The sequence below is a fragment of the Elgaria multicarinata genome, chromosome 3 (assembly GCF_023053635.1).
Source record: "Elgaria multicarinata webbii isolate HBS135686 ecotype San Diego chromosome 3, rElgMul1.1.pri, whole genome shotgun sequence".
NCBI classification, from domain to species: domain Eukaryota; kingdom Metazoa; phylum Chordata; class Lepidosauria; order Squamata; family Anguidae; genus Elgaria; species Elgaria multicarinata.
In genome coordinates, this window is record NC_086173.1 from 56,815,620 (window position 1) to 56,843,191 (window position 27,572).

At 42.1% G+C, this 27,572-nt stretch overlaps 1 protein-coding gene across 1 annotated transcript in view; it reads left to right on the top strand.

Moving 5' to 3' along the window:
- GLP2R (glucagon like peptide 2 receptor) overlaps positions 1 to 19,538 on the top strand; it is a 30,878-nt gene extending 11,340 nt beyond the window's left edge. The window contains exons 5-13 of the mRNA XM_063121513.1: positions 2,045 to 2,151; positions 5,699 to 5,873; positions 6,961 to 7,117; positions 9,355 to 9,415; positions 11,523 to 11,592; positions 13,055 to 13,143; positions 13,729 to 13,867; positions 17,304 to 17,345; positions 18,749 to 19,538. Of these exons, the coding sequence (XP_062977583.1) occupies positions 2,045 to 2,151; positions 5,699 to 5,873; positions 6,961 to 7,117; positions 9,355 to 9,415; positions 11,523 to 11,592; positions 13,055 to 13,143; positions 13,729 to 13,867; positions 17,304 to 17,345; positions 18,749 to 19,063 (1,155 nt within the window). The 3' untranslated portion in view covers positions 19,064 to 19,538. The remainder of the gene's footprint in view (positions 1 to 2,044; positions 2,152 to 5,698; positions 5,874 to 6,960; positions 7,118 to 9,354; positions 9,416 to 11,522; positions 11,593 to 13,054; positions 13,144 to 13,728; positions 13,868 to 17,303; positions 17,346 to 18,748) is intronic.
- Positions 19,539 to 27,572: the final 8,034 nt, after the last annotated feature.

The following is a 27,572-nucleotide window of genomic DNA, read 5'->3' on the forward strand; positions in this document are numbered from 1 at the left end:
AACACTGAGCTTACACACTACAAGATGGTGGATTTTCCCAGATATTCCCACATTATCTCTGTTTTTTTAAAACCTGTAATTTCCAGGGGATAGCACAGGAAGGGCCCTGGATGCTTACAATATTGTGTAATGAACCCACAATTTTATGTGTGGCCAATCATGAGTATGCTATAAATCACTTGTTTAGAGAAGCACAAAAGAATGAGGAAAATGGAGTATTATTTCTGAACATGCTGTTTCTCCTTGTATATTTGAGCTATTCTGCTATAGCACAGCTCCATCTAGAGATTATGTAGTGAAAAAGCAGAAAAGGAAAAACTTGGATCTCAATTCTGCGACGAAGCCAAAAGTAGATACAGTGATTAACAGCTTGTGTAGAAAAGTTCTGGGTGTCTTGATACTACCTACAAGTATTAATTCAAATTTTAACCAATTAACAATATAAGCTGAAAGTGTGCTAAATATATCAACCAATATTAGTAATTTCAGTATAGAGAACTCTAACCTAATGATGAGGAAATATCAAAGGCGACAGAGGACAGCCCTGCCTTGTGCTTTGCTCCAGACTAAAAAATCTGAAAGAATTCCCAACTGTCGGTGGAACTTATATGCATGTGGGCGTTTCCAAACCATGTAGGAGACATACTCTCAACACAGCCTAGATAGAGCCCATGGAATGTTTTCCAAAATAACCCTCGAGAATGCAGAACTATGGATGTCCACCCATAAGAGGGGACTTTATTTACAAAACAATATGGCTAGTTCACTCCCCACACACACATGCACCCCTCCCTGACACACAAGCTGAATGTTATTCCATGTGTACCAAGGGGATGGGGGATTTCCTTTTAGCAGCAGGACTTTGCATCTTAAGGGGTGCTGCTCTGAAGATTACTCCTCACCTGGGGAGATTTTAGAAGGCAGGGAGGCTGCCACTAGGGCAGGGACTACCTAGTCTAGTATTCTGTTTCTAACACAGGCTGTCCAGATTCCTCTGTAAGCTTACAGAGTGATTGAGAGAGCTACCTCCTGTTGGTTGTCCCCAGCAGCAGGTAATCAGAAGTACCTCAGAACTTGTCTTTTCCATTTAATTATCATGAGTAATAGCCACTGATCATAGTCATGCACAAGGGGTGTGCACAGGCATACCCTAATGTCTCAAGCAATAAGTGCTGAATTGAGGGGGGCATTGAGTAGGGATCCAGACACAGTTGGAATGGTCCTCTGGCTGCCCTCTGCTGCACTGAAGAACCACTGTCTCTGAGAGAGCACCGTTGCTCTCAGCAGCAGGAGCAAAAATGAATCACCCTCTCTTCGGGGAGCCACACCCCCTTGGCCTCTACAGGAGTGGCTGTGCCAACTGACCTCATGCCAAGAGAGGAGTGTGTAAATGGTACTGGGTGCATGCCATGCCAAAATGTCACCCACATGGCAGGAATTTCCCTCTGGCTGCTCCACTGTTGTCATCCCCCCTCCCAGCATGCTGTCACTCCCAACAGCAGGAGCGAAAAGGAATCACTCTGCTGGGAACCTCTCTGCCAGGAGCTGCACTTCAAAGAGGCCAGGAGGTGCCCCCCCCCCCGAAGGCTAATATCACCTCATAAGTCCCTCCTCTGGCCAGTGTCACCACAAAGCCCCACCGATGCTGGGGCTTGAGGAGCATCTCCTCATTCCCCTTCCCTTCACCTGCAGCAGCCATTCCATGGTCAAGCAAGCTGAATGCGGAGTAGGGCATCAGTGTCTACAGTGTTTAATAAATAAATAAATAAATAAATGAAAATAATGTCCGTTATGATTGAGTATTCAATAAATGTTGGCCTTTAAAAAAATTAATTAAAAATCCCAATGAAATGTGCTGTGCATGCCTATGCCACTGATTGATCTTCTTACATGTCTCATAAGCACATCTGGTTCACCAACAGCTGATGCTGTGGAGATGCACCCTGGATCATATGTGAGAGTTATCTGCTGCTGCACCCTTCTTCTGGTATGCTGCATTCCCTAGAGTGCAGAAACATTAACTCAGTTTCTCTGTTGTTCCTAGGTTCACCACCATACCTTGCTGGTCACCCTCAAGAACCTTTATACTGTGGGATATTCTTTCTCACTAGTTTCCCTTGTCTTAGCTCTGTTGATAATGCTGCTGTTTAGGTCAGTATGATCTCTCTTTCAGTAGAATATGGGGTCTAGAATTATTCAATGCTGTATTTTCTTATTCCCCCAGAGATGGAATTTGCACCTGGGTTTGCACTGCAATCCAAAGTGATGCTCTATTGACCATGCAGATATTGTCAATGGACCACCTGTTATTAGAACATGATCAAAGGATGTCAAATATTCCATGATGCCAAAAATGCCCTTGTAAAAGGGCCAATCTAGATGTTAACGGTAGGAAAATTAGGTTCCCATTTCAGTATTTCCTTGATTTAATGCTATTGGGAGAACTGAGAGGCTCTTGCAGGAGAGAATCAGTGGGTGGGACAAAGGTGTCTCATAGAGTTCGAAGGGACCTCAAATCTCATCTAATCCAATCCCCAGCCAATGCAGGAAATCCACTACTGCGCCATCCCTGCAAGGGCCCATTGTTCACCAGCCTACAGGGACACTCCGTACCTTATTTAGGAGGAGACATCTTCTGTTCTGCAACTCTCTCCAGTGAGCTGCTCTCTGATCTACTCTGTATCCTATCACAATTGCTACTGCCTCCTGTCCTTTCCTGCTTCAATGAGCAGCAGAGACAGGGGCCCATATATAGTCCATGAGCTACAGTTTTAAAAAATGGGGTGGTTGCTGCCTTGAATGATTAAATGAGATAGCTTTTCTTTGATAGGCATGATAGTGATTGGTAATAAGTAGCTTTTGCACACAAAGCACCATAATTACATAGGTTAAAAAGTCAAAAATATATAATACTCTGCTTTGGGCTATAAATGTCACACTCCTTTCCCAACAGGGCTCAAACTGAGTGGAAAAGATCCACCCACAAACATTTTCAGTGAAAGCTATTCATTATTGACAACAGTAATAACTAATAATTTTACTAGGTTTATAGGCTATTCAAACTAGTACCTGGTGTAAACTCTCAAGGTATCAATCAGCCACCCAATGGAGCTTTTCAGAGTTGTCCAGGGGCTATTACATGCTAACCCCAAGGACACTGTATAACCTTCTGAGGCCCACTGTAATCTATTTCCTCAGCATTTCCAGAATAAAATATCTTGCATTCGCCAGGATTTAAGACTCCAGTGTTATAGCAGGTGAATCAAGCGAAGTATCTAGAGCACAGCCTTGTCCTGTTTTCTTGGATGAGTTTCAGTTGGTACGGCTTGAGGACTTTGATGAGGTTCTTGGACAGGCTCGTGCAACCACCTCTGTATTGGATCTTTGCTTGGTTAGTAAAAGCTAGCAGGGATGGAACAGCCGGCTGGGCCAGGGAAGTGATTAATGCCTCTCTGTGAGAGGGTATGGTCCCTGGCTGCCTGAAAGAGGCGGTAGTGAGACCACTCCTAAAGAAATCTTCCCTGGATCAAGAAAATCTTAAAAACTATAGGACAGTGGCAAATGTTCCATTCCTGGGCAAAGTTCTTGAGTGGGTGGTTGCAGGCCAGCTCCAGACACTCTTGGATTAGACCGATTATCTGGATCCATTTCAGTCGGGTTTCAGGCCTGGTTTTGGCATGGAAACAGCCTTGGTCACCCTGTATGATGACCTCTGTCAGGAGAAAGACAGTAGGAGTGTGACTGTGTTGATTCTCCTTGATCTCTCAGCAGCTTTCGATACCATTGACCATGGTATCCTTCTGGGATGACTGTTGGAGTTGGGAGTGGGAGGCACTGCATTGCAGTGGTTCCGCTTCTACTTGGTGTGTCAGCTCCAGAAGGTGGTGCTTGGGGAACATTGCTCAGCTCCATGGATTCTCCAGTATGGGGTTCCACAGGGGTCAGTTTTGTCCCCCATGATTTCAATATCTACATGAAACCATTGAGTGCGGTCATCCAGAGTTTTTGAATGTGTTGTCATCAGTGCGCTGATGACATGCAGCTCTACTTCTACTTCTCATCTTCATCAGGTGAGGCTGTGGATGTGCTGGACTGGTGCCTGGCTGTGACAATGGACCTGGTGAGGGCTAATAAACTAAAACTCAATCCAGACAAGACTGAGATGCTGTTAGTGGGTGGTTCTTCTGACCAGATGCAGGGTGTTCAACCTGTTCTGGATAGGGTTGCACTCCCCCTGTAGGAAGTTCGTAGCTTGGTGGTTCTCCTATAACTATCTCCGTCCCTTGATGCTCAAGTGGCCTCAGTGGCATGGAGTGCCACCTACCAACTTCAGTTGGTGGCCCAGCTATGCCCCTAATTAGACAGGGATAACCTGGCTTCAGTTGTCTATGCTCTGGTAACCTCCAAGTTAGATTACTGCAATGCACTCTATGTGGGGCTGCCTTTGAAGATGGTTCAGAAGCTGCAGCTTGTGCAAAATGTGGCAGCCAAATTAATTATGGGAAGCAAGAGGTTCGAACATATAAGACCAATTCTGGCCAGCTTGCATTGGCTGCCTGTATGTTTCCAATCCCGATTTTAACTTATAAAGCCTTACATGGCTTGGGACCACAATACCTGACAGAACACCTCTCCCGACATGAACCTACCCATACACTATGCTCAACATCTAAGGTCCTCCTCCAGGTGCCTACTCCAAGGGAAGCTTGGAGGATGGCAACAAGGGAGAGGGCCTTTTCAATGGTGCCCCTCCCCAGTTATGAAATGATCTCCCTGATGAGTCCTGCCTGGCACCAACATTGATAACAAGACTTTTCTCTTCTCCCAGGCATTTAACAGCATATGTTGAGTTTTCTGAGCCTGGCTGTCAGTGCAAAATTGTTTTTAAATGGATTTTATCTTTGTATGTTGTCTGTTTTTATGCTTTTAGTTTTTTAAATTTTGTATAGCAGTTTTTAATGTTTAATGTTTGTAAACTGCCCAGAAGGCTTCAGCAATGGGGTGGTATAGAAATCATCATTATCATCATCATCCAACCACCCCATTTAAAGGCCCAGGTATTTGAAAGGAACTGTGCTAGAAGATGAAGGTGGTAGTGGGAGTTGTTTTACACCAGAAATGTTACCTGAGTACAGATATGATCCATTACTATTCAATGTCAGATAGGCTAAATGAAGAACATTTTGGTGACTACAACACAGCCCCTATAAAGTACTTTATCCACAAATGCAATGTAATAAGCAAGATTATTTCCTTGCATGACTTAGTTTTTGTACTGTTTGTTCTGCATCTTTACAGTGATGCTCCCAAAGATTATTCCAATACCTTACGGATCTTTTCCAGTCAACTTGCACATTCCTGAATCCTAACTGAGCAAAAAAGTGTGAAATTTATAGCCCCAAACTGTACAGTACATTAAATAAATAACACAATTCAGATTCCTCCCCCCCTATAAAAGCTAATCATCACCAATGACTTTCATGGCTAATTATTTCACTAGGGTCACAGGCTCTCCAGATACAAAAAAGGCATACACTCCAGACGCAGGCTTGAGCAAGCTGTCCCACCATCCTTAATGGTTAAGCCACATCAGCAAGGAAGACTGTGACCATTCATGGCAGGTTAATAACATGTTGTTATTCGGATCAGAATAAAACCAGCTTCAGTGGAATACCACAATGCTTCTCTTCTCCCACAGGAAATTGCACTGCACAAGAAACTACATCCACATGAATCTATTTGCTTCATTCATCCTGCGATCCATAGGAGTCCTTATAAAAGATAGCATGCAATACAACATCTTTTTTTTTGTTCATTTTGGCTCTGAAAAGCCAGATGATGAAAATGAATGGAATTCCGTCTTCGGTCCAGAGGTATTTCAAGCAGGCACTAACTGAAAGTGTTAATATTAAGTGAGCAAAACAGCAAATTGAGCTTTTGTTTTTTTTAATGTGCTCATGGTTATCTTCTGCAACTGTAAAGTTTGTAGGAAAATAATTTTGATTGAATTTGTTCAAAACATTGTATTTTATGCTGAGGATTTTTTGTTCATTGCCTTTGAGATCCACACACCAATTTTAAGTCTCAGTAATTTACAATCGTGTGAAAAAGGAAGTACACCCTCTTGGAATTGTATGATTTTACATATCAGGACATAATAACAATCATCTGTTCCTTAGCAGGTCTAAAAATTAGGTAAATACAACCTAAGATGAACAACAACACATGACATATTACACCACGTCATGATTTATTTAACAGAAATAAAGCCAAAATGGAGAAGCCAGAAAATGATTACTTCAAGTTATTGCTGCTAAAGGTGGTTCTACAAGCTATTGAATCATAAGGTGTACTTACTTTTTCACACATGGCTTCTCCATTTTGGCTTTATTTCTGTTAAATAAATCATGACACGGTGTAATATGTCATGTGTTCATCTGAAGTTGTATTTACCTAATTTTTAGACCTGCTAAGGAACAGATGATTGCTATTATGTCCTGATATGTAAAATCATACAATTCCAAGAGGGTGTACTTTCTTTTTCACACGACTGTACATACAAACACAAATCACATTAAATTGATTTTGTTTGTTTAAAAAGCTTATAGTCCACTTTTCTAGTTAAAAAAAATCAAAAGTGGCATACCAATTAAAAACAAGTAAGATACAGATTCTATTGATGATTTTAAATTTTGAATACTTCTTTAATGTTTACTTTTTTAAACTTTTGTAAACCACCCAGAGAGCTTCGGCTATGGGGTGGTATAATAAATAAATAAATAAATAAATAAATCCAAATGGAGCAGCAAAAGATCAAGCAGCAATCTTTAGAATCATAGTAAAATGATGCCGGCCCTATTATTATCCGAAACCAAACCAAAAACTAAAATGGTTTTATCGACAAAAAAAATCTGTGCAGTGTTATTAATTTTTCTTCTTCTCATTGACTCATTTCTGCAGAAGATAGCCCTTTGCAAGATGGGCCTATTATTCATGCATTATACCGTTGGAGCAAATTATTTCTGGCTTTTAGTGGAAGGAATTTACCTCCATAGGTTATTGACCACTGTGCTCTCCGAGAAGCATCAGCTGCTGAGATATGTCTTCATAGGATGGGGTAAATATAGATAATTTTTCAAAGATTCTTGATTTATGGTCCACTACTCCAGGATAGGTTGACTGTTGCTGCTAACAACTGTACTTATCAAAGACACAGGATAGGCCAAAACCAGCCCTCTATTTTATCACAACTGCTCCTGCTATTGAGAAAATTTCACCCTCTGCCTCTCCCCCACCCACGTGTGGCTGATAAATCCCCCCACAACCAGTTACATTTGTTCCAGTTCACAGCATACAGTTGCTGATCACCACATATGGCCTTTTCTTGCCCTCTTCTGATATTCTCAGTGGAATGTTGAGTATCTGCCTGTCGGCTGCTCCATCCACCCTAATGTGTACCAGCCGCCACTGAAGCTGAGAAATTTTAGGGATGTATGAGGCTTTCATTTCTCTTTAAAAATCATGCTAACATGTCCCATTCTCAATCCTGAATGCAATCAAGAGCTCTTTTTTGTTTTGTTTTTGAGAAATGTTCACAACTTCTTAAATTTGAAATTGCAGTTGAAAATGCATTTTTTTAAAAATGTGCACTTTGAAATGTGTATTTTTTTAAAAAAATATACATCTATTTTCACACTTTTGTCAATGGGAGAAAAGTTACCCTTTCCCCATTCAATTGAGCTGAAAAACAGGCAGAAAATAAAAATGGTGAGGGGAGCTGAAATGAGCCTGATGGTTCTCCCATCCTTAGGAGACTTTCAGAAGATGAAGAGGGTTACAAATATGTGTCAATGAACCATCCAACGTGTCTGTCTACCTAGCAGTTAGGGGGAAAAAATCAGTGTCAAAAGTTGATTAACATAATGAACAAGCTATGAGGGGGAAAAGGCTGTTGTGATCAATAGCATTTCCCTTATTTATATAATTATTAATCTTCCCCTATCTCTAAAAATCAGCTACCCCTGTGTTATTTACTCATCTTTGGGCTCATCTACACCTAAAGGTGTAGAGGGAGAGAGGGGGGAGTATCACGGACTTACCTGCTTCCGCAATTCCCCCCCCCCCCCCACACACACACAGTGTCTAGACAGCCATGCGACATCCTGGGGGATGTCTATACGGGTTCTTTACCCTGACCTAAACCCACAGTTTTGTGTTTCAGGACGCAGCCGTACATTCGCCGATAATGCAAATATTCGTAGTTGCAATTTACCGCAACTTTTGGATTAACATCCGAGTTTGCACCGCATTATACTTATGTGTCATTGCGGGAGTTAAATCACATTTTGACATGAAGGCGTAGCTCTGAGGGCAGGACAAAGTGATTGGCCAATTTCCCGCCTTCCCACCTATCGCATCCTCCTGTGGCTCCCTCATTCCTTCCTGCCATTTTCATTTTAAATTATATGATTCTGCGGAGCTCTGCAGATAAAGCTTATAATATTAAAACAAAGAGGGGGGAACTGGCAGCCAGAGGGAGGAGATGTGTTCAGTCCCCCTCTCGCTCCTTGGAGAAAAACCTCCTTTTTCTTTTTGGAGCGTTGTCCTTTGCTGCCTCATTCCTCCCCCCCCCCTCGGTTTTTCTCTTATAAGAATCTGTGGAGGTCCACAGATAAAATATATAGCTTTGCTCCTCTCTCCTCCACAACATCATATGTGCGATAATGCGATAATGTGTATGTGCGCATTAATAACTTTACTACAAAAAATAAATAAATCAGGAGATAAATTGCTGTTGCTGCTGCAGTGTGACGCTCTTTGCCTAAAATTGAATCAACGAAAATTGGGGTTTATATTCAATGAGGAGCAATTCCATTGTCGTATAGATGGGGGCTTGGAAAGGAAGAGGGATATTGCAGCTGTTTTTATTTTTTTAATGAAGAGGAGTTGGTTGCGCAATTGTGCTCCAGCACCTGTTAGTTGTTTTAAAACAACAACAGCCCTTTGAACTGTTCCCATACCCATCCCTGATGGGCACAGACTGCCCCCGCGCAGTTCTGTGCCCATTTTGAGAGCCCTGCTACTTGCGGGGAGGGAGAAGCTGGGAGTGGGTGCCACTGTCCTTGGTATAGTCCCAGGACCATGGGCAAAACTGGGATAACTGAGGTCTCAGTTATTCCGAGAAAATGGAGGGATCCCCTGTGTATCATTTGGATGCATATGGATGATATAGGGGCGACCCCAGGAAAAAAAGTATGGTGTAGACATGCCCTATATGTAGTAATGTAATCCCCGAAACACCAGGACCATTACATACTATACTGCCACAATCCTCACTTTCCTTTTTCCTTTTAGGTATTCCAGTTCTGTTTGTAGCTTCCTGGGGAATAACAAAACATAAACTGGAACATGAACTGTAAGTTACTGTCTCAAAATTCCCCTTCTAACTCGGTTTGCTGTTTCCCTTTCTGTTCTGCTTCATGCCAGTAGAAGGTGAAGATTGCTGTCTTTTCATAGAGCTTTTCGGCTGGGTGTGGACAACCATTTGCCATTTGTAAGCTTGCTGTGGAGGTGGTTGTCTGTAGTGTGGAGTCAGGCAGTAAGGTAAATGTTGCTACCTGTCCCTCTGCGCATGTCTGATGTTCTAATCCCCCTTTTCTGTGGAACATAGGACATCATAAAGTTAGTTTTGTCAATGGGGTGGAAGCATCGGGTCACAGTTGTGAGGCTTAGGGGGCATTGACCTGATGACTGCTTGGACAGGAGACTATTGGGAAGGTGACATAAGCTGTTCTGAGCGTTCTAAAGGACGAATGAGTTTTATCTATATTACAGTTCTTTGGTTCCCAATGTTAAGCCATCTCCTACCCAAAAGGAATTAAGGCTGCAGTCTTACACACACTTACTGGGGAGTACATCCCATTGAAGCCAATGGTGTATACTTCTGAGTAGACATGTATAATAGGACTGCTCTTTAGAAGCCTCCCATGGAACCCAAGTGGGTCATCATTTGCTTCCATATTCTTCGGTTGCTTCAGCCTACATTAGCAACCTCGTTATATAAATAAGAAATTGTATTACAGTCCACCACAGCCAAGACCATCAGAGTGATGGTCCACTGATAGGGACAGGGAGTAATGTCTTGAGCCTACTTGCCTAGGAATGAATGATTGCTTGGGATTCGTTTTGAACAAATGTAATCTTGAGGAGTAATCTGATTAGTCCTCTTTGCAAACTCCCAAGAGTTTCCTATCAAGCTTGGTCACTTTCCAGAACTGTGCGACTGAGAGCATGTCGGTTTTGCACTATAACCAGTGGAGGCTGGTGGCTCCAATGTCAGTGGGGCTGCGAATCTTCTCCAGTCAGAGCTGCAAAGGAGAAATCCAAGGTGCCTCAACCTCCATTGGCTAACAAATGGTGTCCCACACTGGCATTTTCTCTTGAAGAAAGAGGGGCTGTTCCATACCACTTTTATTGTGGAAAGCCTGTCATGCATGGAGCTCATGAAGGAGAAATTAATGCATTGTTACGGGCCAGTAGTACATCTATGTGAGCCTTTGAATCTCTTTCAAAAAGCTTGATAGAGGTGTGCCTAACATTTAAGGCAGGGGTGCAGAACCTCCTGAGGCCCAAGTCTGGCTCTCTGGGGAACTCTCAGATGGTCATGCCCTCTTCCCCCAACCATCAATTAGTTGATGATTTCCTAGCTTTTGTGAAGCTTTTTCTCCTTTCTAAAAGGTTAAAATGCTTCTCCTAAGGCTTAGTTACTGGCAGTAAAAGCTTTAGGCTAAATCCTGTACCCATTTAGCTTGGAGTAAACCCAATTGAACTGAAGTCTTCTCTTTAATGGAATTCGGTTCCCACCCTGCTTTTGGGATTTCATGGCTTCTTCTCACACTATTAATTGTCTGGTCCGCAACAATATCTCCTTAAATCACAAGAGCTATTGATGGTGACCCTGATGAAAAGTCAAGACTTCAGAGATCCAGGATGATTTCTAAGCTAGGAGGTTCTTAAGTCCCCAAGGAATAAAGAACTGCCACTCCAGGACTTGGGAAGGATTCTCAGGATGGAAGAGCACTAACCTTCCTTCCTTAATTTTGTGACCCTGCGTGATGAGCCTATAAAAGGTGGACTGGGGGCGGGGGAGATCCTTTTTCTGGGATTTTTGACATTAAAAAATAAGAATAAAAAAAGATGATCCCTATGGCTGCATAGGGATCAAGATTATTTTCTTTGCAATGGATCCTTTCCCCAAAGAGCCAAAGTACACGACCAAGAGAGACAGATGAAGGAGGTGATATCCTGCAAGTGACAGTGGCTGTGCTAAATCCTTGAATCCCTCTGAAATCTGTCCCATTGCCATTTAAAGAACTTTCAGTAGGATTTGTGAACCTGGTTGCTTTTAACAGCAATCAAGTCCACAGGTCCTATTTAAAATCTCTCTTTAATTTTTTAAAAATGTGACTTGCCGTTTGCTATTTTACATGAGCTGACAAAACAATATTTTACTTGCTTCCTAGATGCTGGGCAACGAATACAAGCATGGCAATCTGGTGGATCATTCGAGGACCAATATTATTTTCCATTGTTGTAAGGCTCATTGTATCATTTAATTGTTGCATTATACAATTCGGATGCATGTTTTTTAAAATTATTATTTGTAGAAGGAAATGTCTCCTGATTCACAACAAGGTGGTACTGACTGGATTCACATGACATGCTAACCCATGATGGTTTATTTTCTGGAACAACCCATGATGGGTTAGCATGTTGTCTGTGGGATGTCCCCCCCATGGTGGTTTGCTTCCCCCCAACAACCTACCCTGAGAACTCAAGGTAGAGGTTGTTCATACCTACGGAGGATTATTATGTTTTCTGTTGCAGCCCTGTGGGTTATGGAGATGGGCACTCTGCTCCTCTCAAGTGATCTCTATTCCCACTGCAAAGGAAGCTGGGATACGTGCCCAGCTGGGTGGAAGGACTTCAGGAGGAGGAAGGGAGAGGGTGTGTGAAATAAACTCCTCTGTGTAATTGTTTGCCTGATAATCTCACTGGTGCACAATAGGTTGCTTCCATAACCACCTACCCAGTGTTGCTTGCCACCCACCATGGCTTGGCATGATGTGTGAACCCTGCTATTGACGTCTCTCTGTATTTCACTAGATAGCCAAAGATGCAGGGCCAATCCCAAAGAATCTTAAACAAAAACTGAATAAATAAAAATGTAATGAAAAGAAAGAGGCAGGGTTATGAACAAGCAAGTCTTGTGAACAAAAGAGCAAATGCTTTTTCATGTATATATGGGTATCGTTTTTGAGAGAGCTGGTTTACTGATTCCCATTCAAATCAATGAGACAGACTTCCAAGTAAATATGTGCAGTAATATCATGTATGGGTAGTTCTCAGTGCTCTTTTCCCTGCAATGTGCCCTCCCACTTTCTCCCTGCTTTCCCCCAGCAGTCTTTAATAACACTGAGTACCTTGGATCAAAAACATGTTGACTTCAGGGCTGGTGTCAAGAGTGATGGCCTACACCACAGTAGAGGTTGACGGACAAGGCCCCTCCTTCCCCATAGCAACCTGCTTCTTTATCTGTCCTCTCTCTGGCCCAGCCAATGGTGGTGCTGAGGAGGAGGAGGAGGAGTAGATATCACTGCCTATTTGCTCACTGCCTCTTTCTTACCCAGCAAGTAAATGGTAGCAGTGATGAGAAAGAGGATGGGGGAGCAATAATGCCTAGTGACAATGGCAATGAGAAGGTTGACTCACTGAGGGAGAAGGCACACTGAGGGTATCTTACTCGAGGGCTTGACTTCTTTTTTAAAAAAGAAAAGTATTGAATGAGATAGAGAAAGACAACAAAAGTTGACTAAATGTGATTGATAGAAAATACCTAAAAACAATTTCTTCACTCATCCATAGGTTAAACTGCTGAAGTGCATTTCTTGCAGTTTTCTCATTACTATCCCTTCCCTGTCTATTGGCAGAAGGACAGACTGAAAGATATCCATTGCATATACTAAAACTAACCAACATGTCTGTTTTTCTGAAGGTTAATTTCTGCATCTTCGTAAACATTATGAAGCTGTTACTTTCCAAACTTAAAGCCCAGCAAATGAGCTTTCATGATTACAAATTCAGGTAGGTATTAAATTCCCAGTTATGTACTAATGGACTTATCCTTCTAACAGTGATTAAGCTGAATTTTATAATCACTTGCAGTCACAAGATGGAATTTACACTTTTAAAAAGAAAAGTAAATGTACAGATTAGGAATGGCATTAAAGTGGATACCAAGAGTAAGGATGGGACAGTATTCTCCACTGATGATGTAACACAGTTCATTCTGCGTAGGTGTTTGGGATAAATCATCACAACACAGAGCTGAATCAAATGTTATGAATTTCCTGTATGTTATTTTGCTTTGTGCACATGCAGTCTACACTCATTGAGGTAATCAAGCTGTATTACTTCAGGTGAAACTCACATGATGGAATGTTCCCCTCCCAAAAACATCCTTATGCATAGAAAACTATCATGTTAATGAAAAGACCAGACTAGAATGCTTAAAATACAGCCTTGAATATCTCTATTAAAATTGATATATACATGAAGTTTGATGATTCTAATGTCACAAGCAAGTGACCTGATATTATTATGATTCCATCTGCATTACTTGTTGATTTTTGCCTCAAGAATATAATTCATTGTTATTGTTATTTTAAGATTGGCAAGATCAACCCTTGTGTTAATACCATTACTTGGGATTCATGAGATTGTCTTTACCTTCATCACTGATGAACAAGTCAACGGTTTTTCCAGGGCTATAAAAACCTTCATTCAGCTGACATTCGGCTCCTTCCATGTAAGTTCGTGGGACGGGGAGTGTTATTTATTTTTTCATTAATTAAAAATAATTTTCATTATCAATTCCATAAAATATGTATGACAAAAAGAAAGAGCATCATCGTTATCATCATCCTAAAACCATAGAATGGAGTGAGAAAAAATGAATTCCTTTACAACGAAGGGGGGGGGACATAGGGTTGACTATTATCATTAAACTTCTCATACAGTATAAAATAAATGGTACCTAGTGCTCCACAAACTTATTGAGCAATAATTTTAGGGTTAGGGAGGGGTGCCTGGCATTTCTCCCTGACCCTAAAACGATTGTTATTTTTTCCAGACCTTTTCCAAATACCCTTTAAGCATAAATGTGGCTGTTCCCAATTTATTACCAAATTAATTATGACACCCATAGAAGTTTTATGGTCTACCTTGCCCTTCAAGTCACACAAAGAAGAATAATTAGTAGGTCTAATGATCATTCATAATCAGCAAAGTCTCCTTTGAGTTGAATGATTTCTAATACATTTCTGTTGCCAGGCATTTTCCCCAAACAGGAATAAAATTTGCTGAAGAGATGTCACATCTGTAACATTTGATTTAACCTCTGTTTGTAACAGCAAAATACTTCTTTCTCATTTTCAGTTTCCATTGTATGAACAGTCTGACATAAAAATACAACAATATAACATTTAGACTTCCTCTGGTATTTGTCTGCAATAATAACCTACGTATAATTTATTTCTTAGGCACAGAACAAACAGCATAGAATGAAAAAAATGTTTCCCTCCCTCATTTAGTAGATTCCATCCCATGTAATGAAATATATCTGAAAATATTTCCCTTTTCCACATTAGCATGGCCCTGGCTAATATACTAATCGAAATCCAAACTCTTTTTTTGGGGGGGGGGGTGTTTCCCTGAATCACTTGAGTGCCCATTTCTGCCCTTTACATGCCCAACTTCCTGCATTAACTTGACCACTCCTCCATGTCCAGCCCACTGTATTCGGCTAATGTATGCAGTGTCATGACCCTAGTCTATATTTGGTTCTTGCTACCCTTTTAGACAATTGCCTCCTTCATGCCCTTTCTTCTGACCATTTGGAATTTGGGGCCTGGTCTACACAACCAGCAGAATGAGGTGCTAAAGTTCTGAGGTGGCAGAATGTAATATATGGCTTCTGACAGAGTGCAGATAGAGAATTGTTGAACGCTCCCCTACACAGGGCCAGCACAAGACATTTTGCTGCCTGAGGTGAAGGACAAGATGGCATTTCCTCCCATTCCATGTACTGGACAGGCAGGAAGTCAAATCTGTCTTTGACACTGGCAATGAGACTGTATCTGCCACCACTCCTGAAGGCAGCAGGCTAGCTTAGGGAGTGCAGGGCAAGTGGCATGGTCCACAACAATTTCCTCAGACACCTTGCTCTTGCCTCCCAGGATATGCTGCCTAAGGTGACTGCCTCACTCTGCCTAACAGTAGAGCCAGACCTGCCTCCATATCAAAAATATCTTGCAGATAGAAACTCCAGAGCAAGCTGAAAAAGAGCCTTTAAGACAAAACCATAGAGGAGCATTCAAAACTAGAATCCACCAACTGTAGTCTGAAGTGTTGTAGTCCATTCTGTCATCTCAGTATTCTAACATCTCATTCTTCTGCATTTGTTCTTCTGCATTCCAAGTGTTCTTCTGCATTAGGTCTCCTTAGTAACCCTGTCATATTTGTGAGTTAGGGGATACTTCTTTGTACACTGTTCTGAAGAACAGCTAAGTGGAAAGTTTTCTTGAGCATAGAAAGCTGTTCAAAGTTTGTAAATTAATGTTAGGAACTTCAGGGAATTGCTTATATTGTTTAGAGAGTTTGCTGAGTGAAAAACAATCCAGGGGAGAACTTGCAGAAATAAATTATGAACAATCATCATTCTCAAGACATTTGTTACTCTCTCCTCTGTACTAATTTACCAATAAACGCTCCTTTTTGAACTAATTTACAAATATAATAGGGTTGCACATATTTTACAATTGGTTGATTATCTATTGCTAAAATACAGTCTCAAATTTGCTTGGAGATTTGTTAGTCCCAAAGAGGGAGACATTTGGAATAAGAAAGTGGTGCCATCAATTCCATGATGTACCAACTTTCAAGCTTCGTATATAAATCTGCTTGGAGACAAAGGGTCCGTTCAGATGACACTGAGGGCTCTGTGGTTAGCTTAACCATGTGTCTATGTGGTTAGCACTACCCACAAGCCTTACGCTCACACACAATACTGTTAACCCTGTTCAGTTCCCTTAACCACACACTAACCACAAAGCAGTTAGGTGAGCGCCTGAGTTCTCCAAATGCTCCACCCCATATCCCATCAACCTTTGCGCTGAGAGCTGGCAGTTCTGCGATTTAGGCTATTTAGGTCGCTCTATACTCCTAGCTCTTTGATTTTGGCCCCTTAATCACAGGTGTGCGTCAGACAACATCTTAAGCCAAAGTTAGTGCTGCTAACCCTGCTGCAGAACTGGGTTAGTGAAGCCGACAACATTGGCCTGGTTCAGACAACACGCTAAACCATGCTGCTTAAACACAAAATGGTTAAGGGAATGCATGCATTTTGTGGTTAAGCAGCATGGTTTAGCGTGTTGTCTAAACCAGGCCAATGTGGTTAGTGAAGGCACCTGGTTAAGGAAAACACATGTCAGACAACACCGTTAACCTTGCTGCTTAACCAAAAACCCTTAATGGTGTCGTCTGAATGGCGCCATAATCTTCAAGATTTAGATGTCCTTACTTTCCTGCCAACTGTGAGAAACCATGTACAACCAAGTCATATTTACACCAGTCCAAAACAGATGGTTCTCATATGATTTTTTTAAAACACGTATATAAGTGTGGGTGGGTGAGCACCTGATCTTTTGGGAATTTGGCTAAATTTGATGCTGATCTGTCAAGGTCTGACATTCCCATCTTTGGCAGAATTAACTTTACGGGCATAAATGTAATTTTGCCTTATACAGGCATAAATGTAATTTTGCCCTAAACTTTGGACTACAATCTTTCCTGCACAATCTAATCTGAAAAACATAGATTAGGTAAAAGTAATGTATTTCATGAGACTGTCCTTAATGGTTTAGATGGCAAGCCAGACACTTCCTCGAGCAAAATTGTTCAAAGCAAATAAAACAGATTATTGGATACAAATGCAGCTTTGATGTCTTGTCACATGGTTGCTCAGACATGAAGATGATTCTTGAGCAAAAGGAAGTTAGTCGTGTTAATGTTCAATTTAGCTGCATGATGGCTCTGGTTTCAGGTGTTTTTAAGAACAATATTGTGTGATTACATAAGCGCAGAGTTAAATTGTACTTTGGCAAATTCCGTTCAAATCTAATTTACCATCTCTCTCTCTCTCTCTCTCTCTCTCTCTCTCTCTCTCTCTCTCTTTTCTCCCTAAGGGTTTTTTTGTAGCACTTTTATACTGTTTTTCCAACGGAGAGGTAAGTCATCCTTTTATATCCTTATTTCTCACTACTTATTTCTCCCAGGATATGCCCTAGGACATACTGGCTTGTGCAGCCTGCACTTGATCCAGAACAATATTCAAGGTGATCATCTTGATTTTGTTATAGGGAAGTTAGTATCTGATTAAAGAGGTACTAAATTTTCCATAATGTTCTTTGTGATAGTCAGAGACTGTCCTCTTGAGCTTGCTTCTTGAAAAAGGAAGCTGGGGTACCTCCTTGTGAACTGATCAGTTTGCGAATTGATCAGTTTGCGATAAGCTGCCCAGTCTGTCATGTGAAGCATCAGGCCAATATGTTATCTTTGAATGCTTCTACATGTGGGGAGATGCCCCAGTCAGCAGATTGGAATGGAGCTAAGCTGAAAACCCATAGACATTTTCATATGCCTTTGCAAACAGATGTGAAACTATTTGCAAGGGGATGGAGATGATGTGCAAATTCGCAAGACACTATAGCCCACTGTGGTTTATTTAAACCTAAGTGAGTCTGCAGTGTGCTTGCCAGTGCATGTGGCCGCCATTTTGCACATCCAAGCTGCGCTCAGGGATTGTCATGACATGCAAATCCAGTGAGTGTGACATGACAGTGAGTGTGACATGACCCTCACACAAAACTAGAACAGACCATGTTGTTTAACAGGGCATAATCCTTGCATAATAAGACTCGCATAATCCACAGTTGCTGGGTTTGCATGACACAACAATCCCCAAGCATGGGTTCGATATGCAGTGTCTCCTGCAGGCACCACAGTTCATCCTGGGTTAAATAACTCATGACAAGCCATGTCATGCAAACCAGGTCAGTGTGAATGTGTGTGTGTGTGTGTGTGTGTGTGTGTGTGTGTGTGTGTGTGAATGTATCCCTATTCCCTAGATAACTGGGCCTTGACCCTACTAAATTGACATGTGTAGTTGACAAATTGGGGCAGAAAGCAGATGTGGTTGACAAATTGAAATACACACCAAATGCACATTTGTTGATGTAATGCAGTATGGATGGAGGACATCTGCATTTGGAAACAGCTGGCCAGAGCCAGTGTGGTGTAGTGGCTAAAGTGTTGGACTGGGAATTGGGAGATCCAGGTTCTAGTCCCCACTCGGCCATGGAAACCCACCGGGTGACTTTGGGCCAGTCACAGACTCTCAGCTCAACCTACCTCACAGGGTGGTTGTTGTGAGAATAAAAATGGAGAGGAGGAGGATTACGTATGCCGCCTTGGGTTCCTTGGAGGAAAAAAGGCAGGATATAAATGCAACAAATAAATAAATAAATAGCTATGTTGACTAGACATTGAATGTTCCAGAACACTCAATGAAGCATTTATAACTTCCTTTTGTCCATACCACTTACGCAGCTTGCTTTCCTTATTTTCCTAGGTAAAAGCTGAACTGCACAAGCAGTGGTCCCGTTTCTTGCTGACATACCCCTTTGTCTGCAGGCCATGCTTACTTGGAAAGAACATCAAGCACCTGGGGAGATGTCCAAAGAAACAGCATTTGAGCAATAATGGCTTCTCACTGGAGGTGACTCAGCCTCAGAGCACGCAAGTGGCAAAACAGAGAACAGGCTGCAGTGTGCAGCTAAGCCCCACATTAAGGCATAATCCCAGAGCAAGCATCTCAGACAGCAGTGAAGGAGAATTTACCAATGGGGAGACTACTGAAGAGGTCTTTGAAGAAAGTGAGATTTAGATGTGTAACAAAAGGAAAAACAGAGACTCCCTATTCAATCAGTGATGCTTTACATTACGCTTTGGGTGGAAGCGACTGGAATTAGAGATCAAGTGAAAGGAAAAGATGAAAACAGCATTTTCCTTCCAATTCATTCTTCCCAGGTAATTCCTTCATATTGTAAGTGGGGAAAAATGACAGCATTGCTTCGGAACAGCATGAAATGGCTTCTCTTTGGTCCTTCAAAAGTTGGATGTGAAATCAGGAATACAAGGGATGGATTGATCACCACATAAAAGCGTACTGCTTCTCTTATGGTTCCTCTGGAACATCTAGTATTGAACGCTGCCAAGGACTAAATACTGGTCTATCTGTACTATGGATCTGATCCCATAAGACTCGGCTTGCCATAAGGACAACAATTACTTTTGTGATGCTATTAAATAAGTAGCTGAATTCCTGCAGTGAATAAATGAACTGGACTGATAGTAGAGTTGCACACGGCACATTTAGGAGCTTGCACATATATATATATATATATATATATATATATATATATACACATATATACACGTTTTCCAACCTTTGCTATAATAATAATGAAATGGTGAATTGTCTTGTTTTTAGGACACAGTTATTAAGACATTGTCTAATACTTTTAAGATACCAAATTACTTTGTAGTCTTTATTCCCATTATCCTTCCCAACAGGCCTGTAAAAGGAAGTCATTATTACTTCCCCTTTACAGATAGGAAAACTAATTTGATTTACCCAGAGCAGAAAAATCTGAGTGCCTCAAAACACCAGAATGGAAATGGAAAATGAGAAGAGAGGAAGGCCGAGGGAACATTACCCAAATGCATCTTACTTGCCAAACAGCCAGACAAGGTGTGGTGTGACTTATAAAAGCTAGCCGAAGGAGGGTGCAAGCAAATGAACAGGTGAGCAAGTAAGGATGGGCCAAACGAGAAGTTACACGCAAATTAATGTAACATTTTCTCAGAGCGTCATCAGGCAGGAGGGAAATTGCAGTTCTCTACCGTTGCTTCTCCACCCACACTCCTGTCTCGCAATTAAACAAAGACCATGTGACCCACTCGGGGGCGTTTTTATCGCGGCACTTTTCCTGCCATGGCAGGAAATGGCGGCACATTCCATTTCCTAAAAAAAGTTGGATGAAAAGGAATCTGTTCTGTGACAGGAGAAAGGCAAGAAGGAGCAGGAGGTGTGCGGGAGGTGGATGTCATCTTCTAAAGGATGCGTGAAAAACCGTGAGTGGGCAGTAGTGAGCATGTGATAAAAGGCTTGTCTGATTAACCCCTCAGTCTGTGTGTATTTTAAATGAATAGCGGCCACAGGAGATTACGATCTTGAGCAGAGAAGCAGCGTGAATGGGTTTTTTTAAAACTATTTCACCACCTGCCTTGCCTCTCTTCAAATTCCTGCTGAAGTCACAAGAAACTGTGAGGCTCTGCCCTTCGCTCTAGACAGCCCCAGTGACCAGCTGTTTTCATTTCAAGACTAGGCAATCCTACTACATGGACACATTCCTGCATTTTCACAAAGTGGAAACATGCCATATTGTTTTCCTTCCGTGCATATTGCAGCCTGTGCTATGATGACAACCTACTCAAAAGACTGCTTTTGCCAAATATACAAGGAAAGATCCGCCATAACCATTTCTTTAAGTGAGTTTGTTGAAAATGTAAAACACAGTTTGTTCAATCATAACTTAGCTCAGAAAGCTATTATATTAAGGAATAAATAAGCCCTTGGCCCTTGGTACAACCAATAAACTAACCCAGCCCCATTTTCATTGTGTGAAGGATATCGTTTTGGGTGGCAGGAACTAAAGAATCCAAAATCCCACATGTGTAGCAATAGAAAACAGAGTACTGTGAAAGGTGGATGTCTGAGCTTAAGGAGAGGAGGCCTGCTATTTTTCCAGCACAGAAGGAAAGAATATTTATTTATTTATTGCATTTTTATACCGCTCAATAGCCAAAGCTCCCTGGGTGGTTCACAAAGAGGTGAGACTGGTATGTCTATCACATGATGCAGGAGGAGGAAGAGGAGAAGGGGATCATGTGATGTCAGAATGGGGGAAGAGGGAGAAGAATTGCTATATTTACCAGTCTTTCTAGATGAAGTTGGGGGTCTGAAAGAATAGAAAGGACAAGGGAGGGATGAGTGAAAAATACCAATTGGATGTTATGCAAATAACAGGATATGGTGGTGTGTGTGGAATTGATGGTGCCTCATCTAATTTACTATGGCATCCATACATAGAGGATTCTAGGATCTCTTTGTAGACAGTAAGTTATAGATCAGATAAAAATATTGCCCAAGAATTTTGGACGACTATTTGTCCATTTCTTTGAGGGTATACTAAAATTCCATTCACTTTGAGGGTACTAGTTGCCTGTAGATTTTTATAGCCATTTAATAATTCATGAAATCAATTTGGTTTAAGAGCACCCATCTTTCAAGGTATGTTTTAGGGTGCAAATCCAGTTTATACCCTGAGTGGGTTGCTATATTATTATTATTATTATTATTATTATTATTATTATTATTATTATTATTATCATCATTATTTATTAGCTGCCTCCGCCTCTCCCTCTGGATCGAGGCGGGGAACAACATCAAACACAATATAATACATAAAATTAGTTAAAAGAGCTTATAAAGACCATCTCCTTATAAAGTGTTCATTGTTTTCCTTTTTTTTTTTTTTTTTTTTTGGTAGGATCACGTAAAGTATGGGCTTAATACTGCAGAGTTACACAGCATAGTGGCTTTTATTTTTTGAAACCTCGGCTGGCTTGCCTTGCTCTTCTGACCCTAGTGACTTTGCAGTTCTTTCCTAGTCTCTTAGCACCAAGCCTTCGTCGGGAATAACATTGTGTCATTTAATGAGATGAACCTAAAATGGCCACCCCAGTTGTAAACACACTGGAGGCAATCCGGAGAAAGTTATACTTGAGCCCTATTGGAATTAATGGAACTTATTTCCATATAATTGTGCTTGCAACTACACTGCCTACATGCAAAAACACACTGGTTTCTCTGAAGCCAGCCTAGCACTCTGGGATTCATCTCCCTGCTGACATGCTAAAGTAATGTTTACACAAAGGAAGTTGGAGAATGTCCAGCGTGTCCCTGTTCCATATCATTATGTTGCTCAGACAACTCCCCAGATACTAAGTAGAAGTTTCCCCTATAGTCAAAGAGGGAAAGAGTGGTTTGTACACAAACCCCTTTGGCACAGAGCTTCTTTAAGCACTCTCTAAACAGGCAGGAAGTAACAACATTATGCAGGAGACTGTTACTTCTCTGCATGCACATGAAGGAAGCAATGCTCTTTCATTATCACTGGAGTAGGGTGACCATATTTGGGAAACCAAAGAAGAGGACACCGTGTGTGTGTGTATGGAAGCAGCTTTCTGAGTCCTGCAGAAAGTATTTATTTATTTATTTTATTTATTTATTTAATTACATTTATATACCGCCCCACAGCCGAAGCTCTCTGGGCGGTTTACAACATTTAAAAATAGTAAACATTAAAAGTATACAATTAAAAAAAAAACAACAACAACACACACACACATAAAAACAGTATAAAAACAACAGTATCCATTTAGGATGTTATTCCCCGCCACCTTAAAGAACCCGATTGGAGTGGAGGAGGGGAAAGGATTTCATTCTGCACCACCACCATCCACTCCAATTGGGGCCTTTTCTATAATGTCCAAGAATGACCCACTTTCCCCTTTAAGACCTCAATTGGAGCTCGGGGTGTGGGAATGATGTGCCTCAAGAAAGCATGTCATTCCCTCCTGCCATGCTAATGTCAGCCTTAAAGAGGAAGGTGTGTCATTCCAGGACATTATTGAAAATTATAGAAAATCCCCCCTGACACCATGGAAAGAACAAAAACCAGGACAAATCCGGGGAAATCCTGACAGTTGGTCACCCTACACTGGAGAGACACAGAATAGGTAAAGATGGTATTTTTTGATTGCATCAACTCTTATTTTAAGAACTGCTGTGAAGGAGAAAACGTATAGAAAGGGGCTGTATCTCTGGCCCTCCCCTGCTGATCTACAGATGTCCTTGCTGTCCATGTGTCAGCAGAAAAGCCTATGTGCATAGGCCTCCACATGCATAGGATTCCGCAGGTCCTAGGACCCTGATTGTGCAGGGTTCTGAAACCCAGAAGAGCCTATGTACACAGGTTTCTGCATCTCAGACATCTACACCAACTGTGGTACAGCTAAGTAATTTTAGGTCCAGCTCTAGTTGCACCACACCTGCACCAGTATGTGGACAAGATGGGTGTAGGAAGTTGCATGTTATCAGGGCTGGGGCCAGAGGCATGCCACAGCCCCATTCTTTATGCTTTACCCCCTCATGTAGGAACGTAGGAAGGGACTCCTGTCTCTTACATCTCTCCCCCTTTCTCCAATCAAGCATAACAACAAAATGGCAGGATTGCTTGCACCATCAAACAAATTCTGGTTTCTACACCAACTTTTACAAGTTTTTTTTTTTTTTTTTAAGTTTTAAAGAGCTCGCTCATTCTGTGGCCTCTTTTTTTCCTGGCCAGACAAAGTGGTTGCTGCTCCTAACTAGTTCCTGGTCCCCAGCCCCAGAAAGTGCAATGCCCTCATCAAGTGGCTCTTTCATAAGCTATGAGCCAGATGGTCTGTTGTGATCTTCATGCTTGCAGAGGTTGTGGCAGGCAAAGTAGGCTCCGTGCTCAAGAAGGCTCCTTTGACCTCCTTAGCAGCTGCACTTGACCATCAGCTATCCTAAGGCGTAGTCAGATCAAGAAGAGATAAACAGAAAAAGAAAGTGTAGGTAGTGTTGCCTTTGTGTGAGAATATGCAAAAACCATGAAAGCCAACGATACAGAATTCTTTTTATATCCGAAGCAGGAAATCAGCTAGGAAGGCCATTGGACCATTGTATGACAACGGAGTACTAAAGGAGGATAAGAAGGCTATGGAGAAGATGAATGAATTCTTTTCATCAGTCTTCACTGCTGAGGATGTAGAATATATACCTTTGCCTGAACTGATATTTTCAGGAAGGGAATCTGAGGAACTGAGGCAAATGGTGGTGACAAAATATGATGTTTTCAGCTTTATTAAAAACTGAAGGTCACTAAATCACCAGACCCAGATGATATCCATCCTAGAGTTTTTAAAGAACTCAAATATGAAATTGCTGATCTTCTAACGAAAATATGTAACAAGTCCCTAATATCAGCTTCTGGACTAGAAGACTGGAGAATGGCCAATGTAACACAGTGTTTTTTTTTTAAAGGATTCAGGGGGTCTGGGAAATTACAGGCTGGTTAGCTTTACATGTTCCGGGTAAAGTAGTTGAAAGTATTATTAAAGATAAAATTAGTAAGCCCCACTGAAAAAAGAATCAACACCGTTTCCACAGAGGTAAGTCCTGTCTCACTAACCTTTTAAAAATCTTTGAGAGTATCAATAAACATGTGGAGAAGAATGATCTGGTAGACGTTTACTTACACTGACAGGCTTTTACTGGACCCCACCTTCAGGGAGGGTCTTTAAGCTGTAACCTCTGCTGTGTGGCTAGTTTAGCAGACCGCCTCCCACCTCCTCTCAACTCCAGCCGCTTCACCCTCCCTTCCCCTCTGACAAAGACTGAGTTCCCAGGGAGGGGAAATATTCCTATTCAATAAGCTCCTGGGAAGATTTCTCCTCGACTCCTAGAGAGTCTTAGAGATCTTCCTCGGCTGGTCATCTTCTTCAGGCTCCGATTCAGAATCCACACCAGGGAGATCAGGCCTGATCCTGACTATTCTACTGATCAAGGGGCTGGAGTAATTCCTTTTTGATGAACGATTACAACATTTGGGACTGTTAGCTTAGAAAGAAGTTGAGTAAGAGGAGACATGATAGAAGTGTGTAAAATGATGCACGGTGTGGAGAAAGTGGATAGGGAGACATTTTTCTCATAATACTAGAGCCTGGGGTCATCCCATTAAGCTAACCCGGTGGAGTGGGGAGAGCTTCAGGACAGATAAAAGGAAGTACTCCTTCACACAGTGCATAGTTAAACTATGTAATTTATTAACACAAGATGTAATGACGGCCACCAATTTGGATGGCTTTAAACAGTGATTGTACAAATTTATGGATGATAAGGCTATCAGTGGTTACTAGTCCTGATGACTATATACTACCTCCCATATCAGAGGCAGCACGTCTATGTATACCAGTTGCTGGGGAGTGTGAGTGGGAGAGCACTGTTGTACTCATCTCCTGCTTGTGGGTTTCCTATGGGCAGCTGTTTAGCGACTGTGAACTGAATGCTAGACTAGATGGGCCCTAGTATGTCTTGAACTGCCTCTTGACACCTTGCTTTTCCCTTGACCCCAAACTCTGAAAGCAGCAACTCAAAAGGATGGAGCTATTGGGGTGGATATGGGGGTACTTCTTACAAAAATGGCTTTTTAATTTTATTTTTCTGTTGTCCACAAGTGTGCACTTGCAAACAACAGAAAAAGAAAATTAACAACAACAACAGTTTTTTCTGTCAAGAGTTCTGGGTCAAGGGAAGCACTGAGGTAGGGGAGGAAATGGACAAGTGTCAGTTCAAGACAGTGAGAGAATGAAATTGACAAGTGGGATTTCAGCATGTAAAGAGGGGATATTGATCTATATGGACAGGCAAATGTGTGCACTTGTGAATGACAGACTTTTAAAAAAAAAACATGGAAAAAATTCTGAAGCACTGAAAAACCAGGGGCAGGGGGGAGGAAGGTTGTAAAAACAGAAAAATTGCACTGAAAAGGAGCAGTGAGCCGAGTAGGGCAGGAAGCTGGAAAAGTTTTCCTCTGCAGGGACAAGGATACGAGAGGGTTTGTGTTGCAAAGGCCCGTGGGATATGTGCCGGGAGGAGGTGGAATGGGAAACAAGTCACCGCAAGCCACAAAACATCTGGTCACGTGTCGGGAGTAATGTGTGTTAGCAAATGAACAGCCACCTGACTGTGGCGTATTTTCAGTGTGGCTTATCATGAAAACCAGCCCTGTGTCTACATGTCAAGTGTGCGTGTGCCTACTGCAGAGAAATATATGGGGGTGGGCATGGCGGATTATTTGCTCAGAAGCCACAAAAATCTGGAGCTGGCCTTCTCCCGTCTCCCGTGGGCAATCATCTGGAAAGCCCAAGCAAGAATTAGGAAATTAAAAATACAAAATTAAGATACAAACAAATAAATATATATTAAAAATACATATGCAGATACTCTGTTACCCCCCTCCCCCCCCCCACACACTTTAAATGTTGTTTTTTGGCCACTTTCATGTTAATGATGGAACCATGGTTTCCAATAGGGGTGTGCACGGACCCCCCGCTCCGCTTCACTTGCAGATCCGCCATTTTTCGGAGCGGGTCGCTCCGCCCCGCCCCCGCTCCGCCCACTTCCGCTCCGCTCCGCTCGGAGCTCCGGATCGGATCCGGAGCTCCGTTTTTGCCCCCCCATAGGCTTGCATTGAAAGCTAAAAAAGTAAACAACTTTTTTTCCGTTGAAGTTAGAAACCTCACGTTTGGCACCATGACACCTCATGGGCGTATACACACACACGCCAAGTTTCAAGGCAATCCCATCATCCCCTGATTTTTGGCGAATTTTTGAAAATCGGGCACCCCATTCACACCCCTTGGGATAGCTCCGTCAATTTGCATGTTAGAAACCTCAAACTCGGCACCAGGGCAGCTTATCCATGTGTCCACATGCACGCCAAGTTGCAAGCAAATCCCATCATCCCCTGATTTTTGGCGCGGCTCTACCCTCTAACGCACCTCCCATAACCCTAATTCACACCCCTTTAGATAGCTCCGTCAATTTGCACGTTAGAAACCTCAAACTCAGCACCATGATAGCTTATCCACGTGTCCACATGCACGCCAAGTTTCAAGGCAATCCCATCATCCCCTGATTTTTGGGGAATTTATGAAAATCGGGCACCCCATTCACACCCCTTGGGATAGCTCCGTCAATTTGCATGTTAGAAACCTCAAACTCGGCACCAGGGCAGCTTATCCATGTGTCCACATGCACGCCAAGTTGCAAGCAAATCCCATCATCCCCTGATTTTTGGCATGGCTTAACTCACCCCAAATTGTCCCATTCTACAACTACGTCAATTTGCACGTTAGAAACCTCAAACTCAGCACCATGATAGCTTATCCACGTGTCCACATGCACGCCAAGTTTCAAGGCAATCCCATCATCCCCTGATTTTTGGGGAATTTATGAAAATCGGGCACCCCATTCACACCCCTTGGGATAGCTCCGTCAATTTGCATGTTAGAAACCTCAAACTCGGCACCAGGGCAGCTTATCCATGTGTCCACATGCACGCCAAGTTGCAAGCAAATCCCATCATCCCCTGATTTTTGGCGCGGCTTAAACTTTTTAACTCACCCCAAATCAAGTCCCATTCTACAACTACGTCAATTTGCACGTTAGAAACCTATCC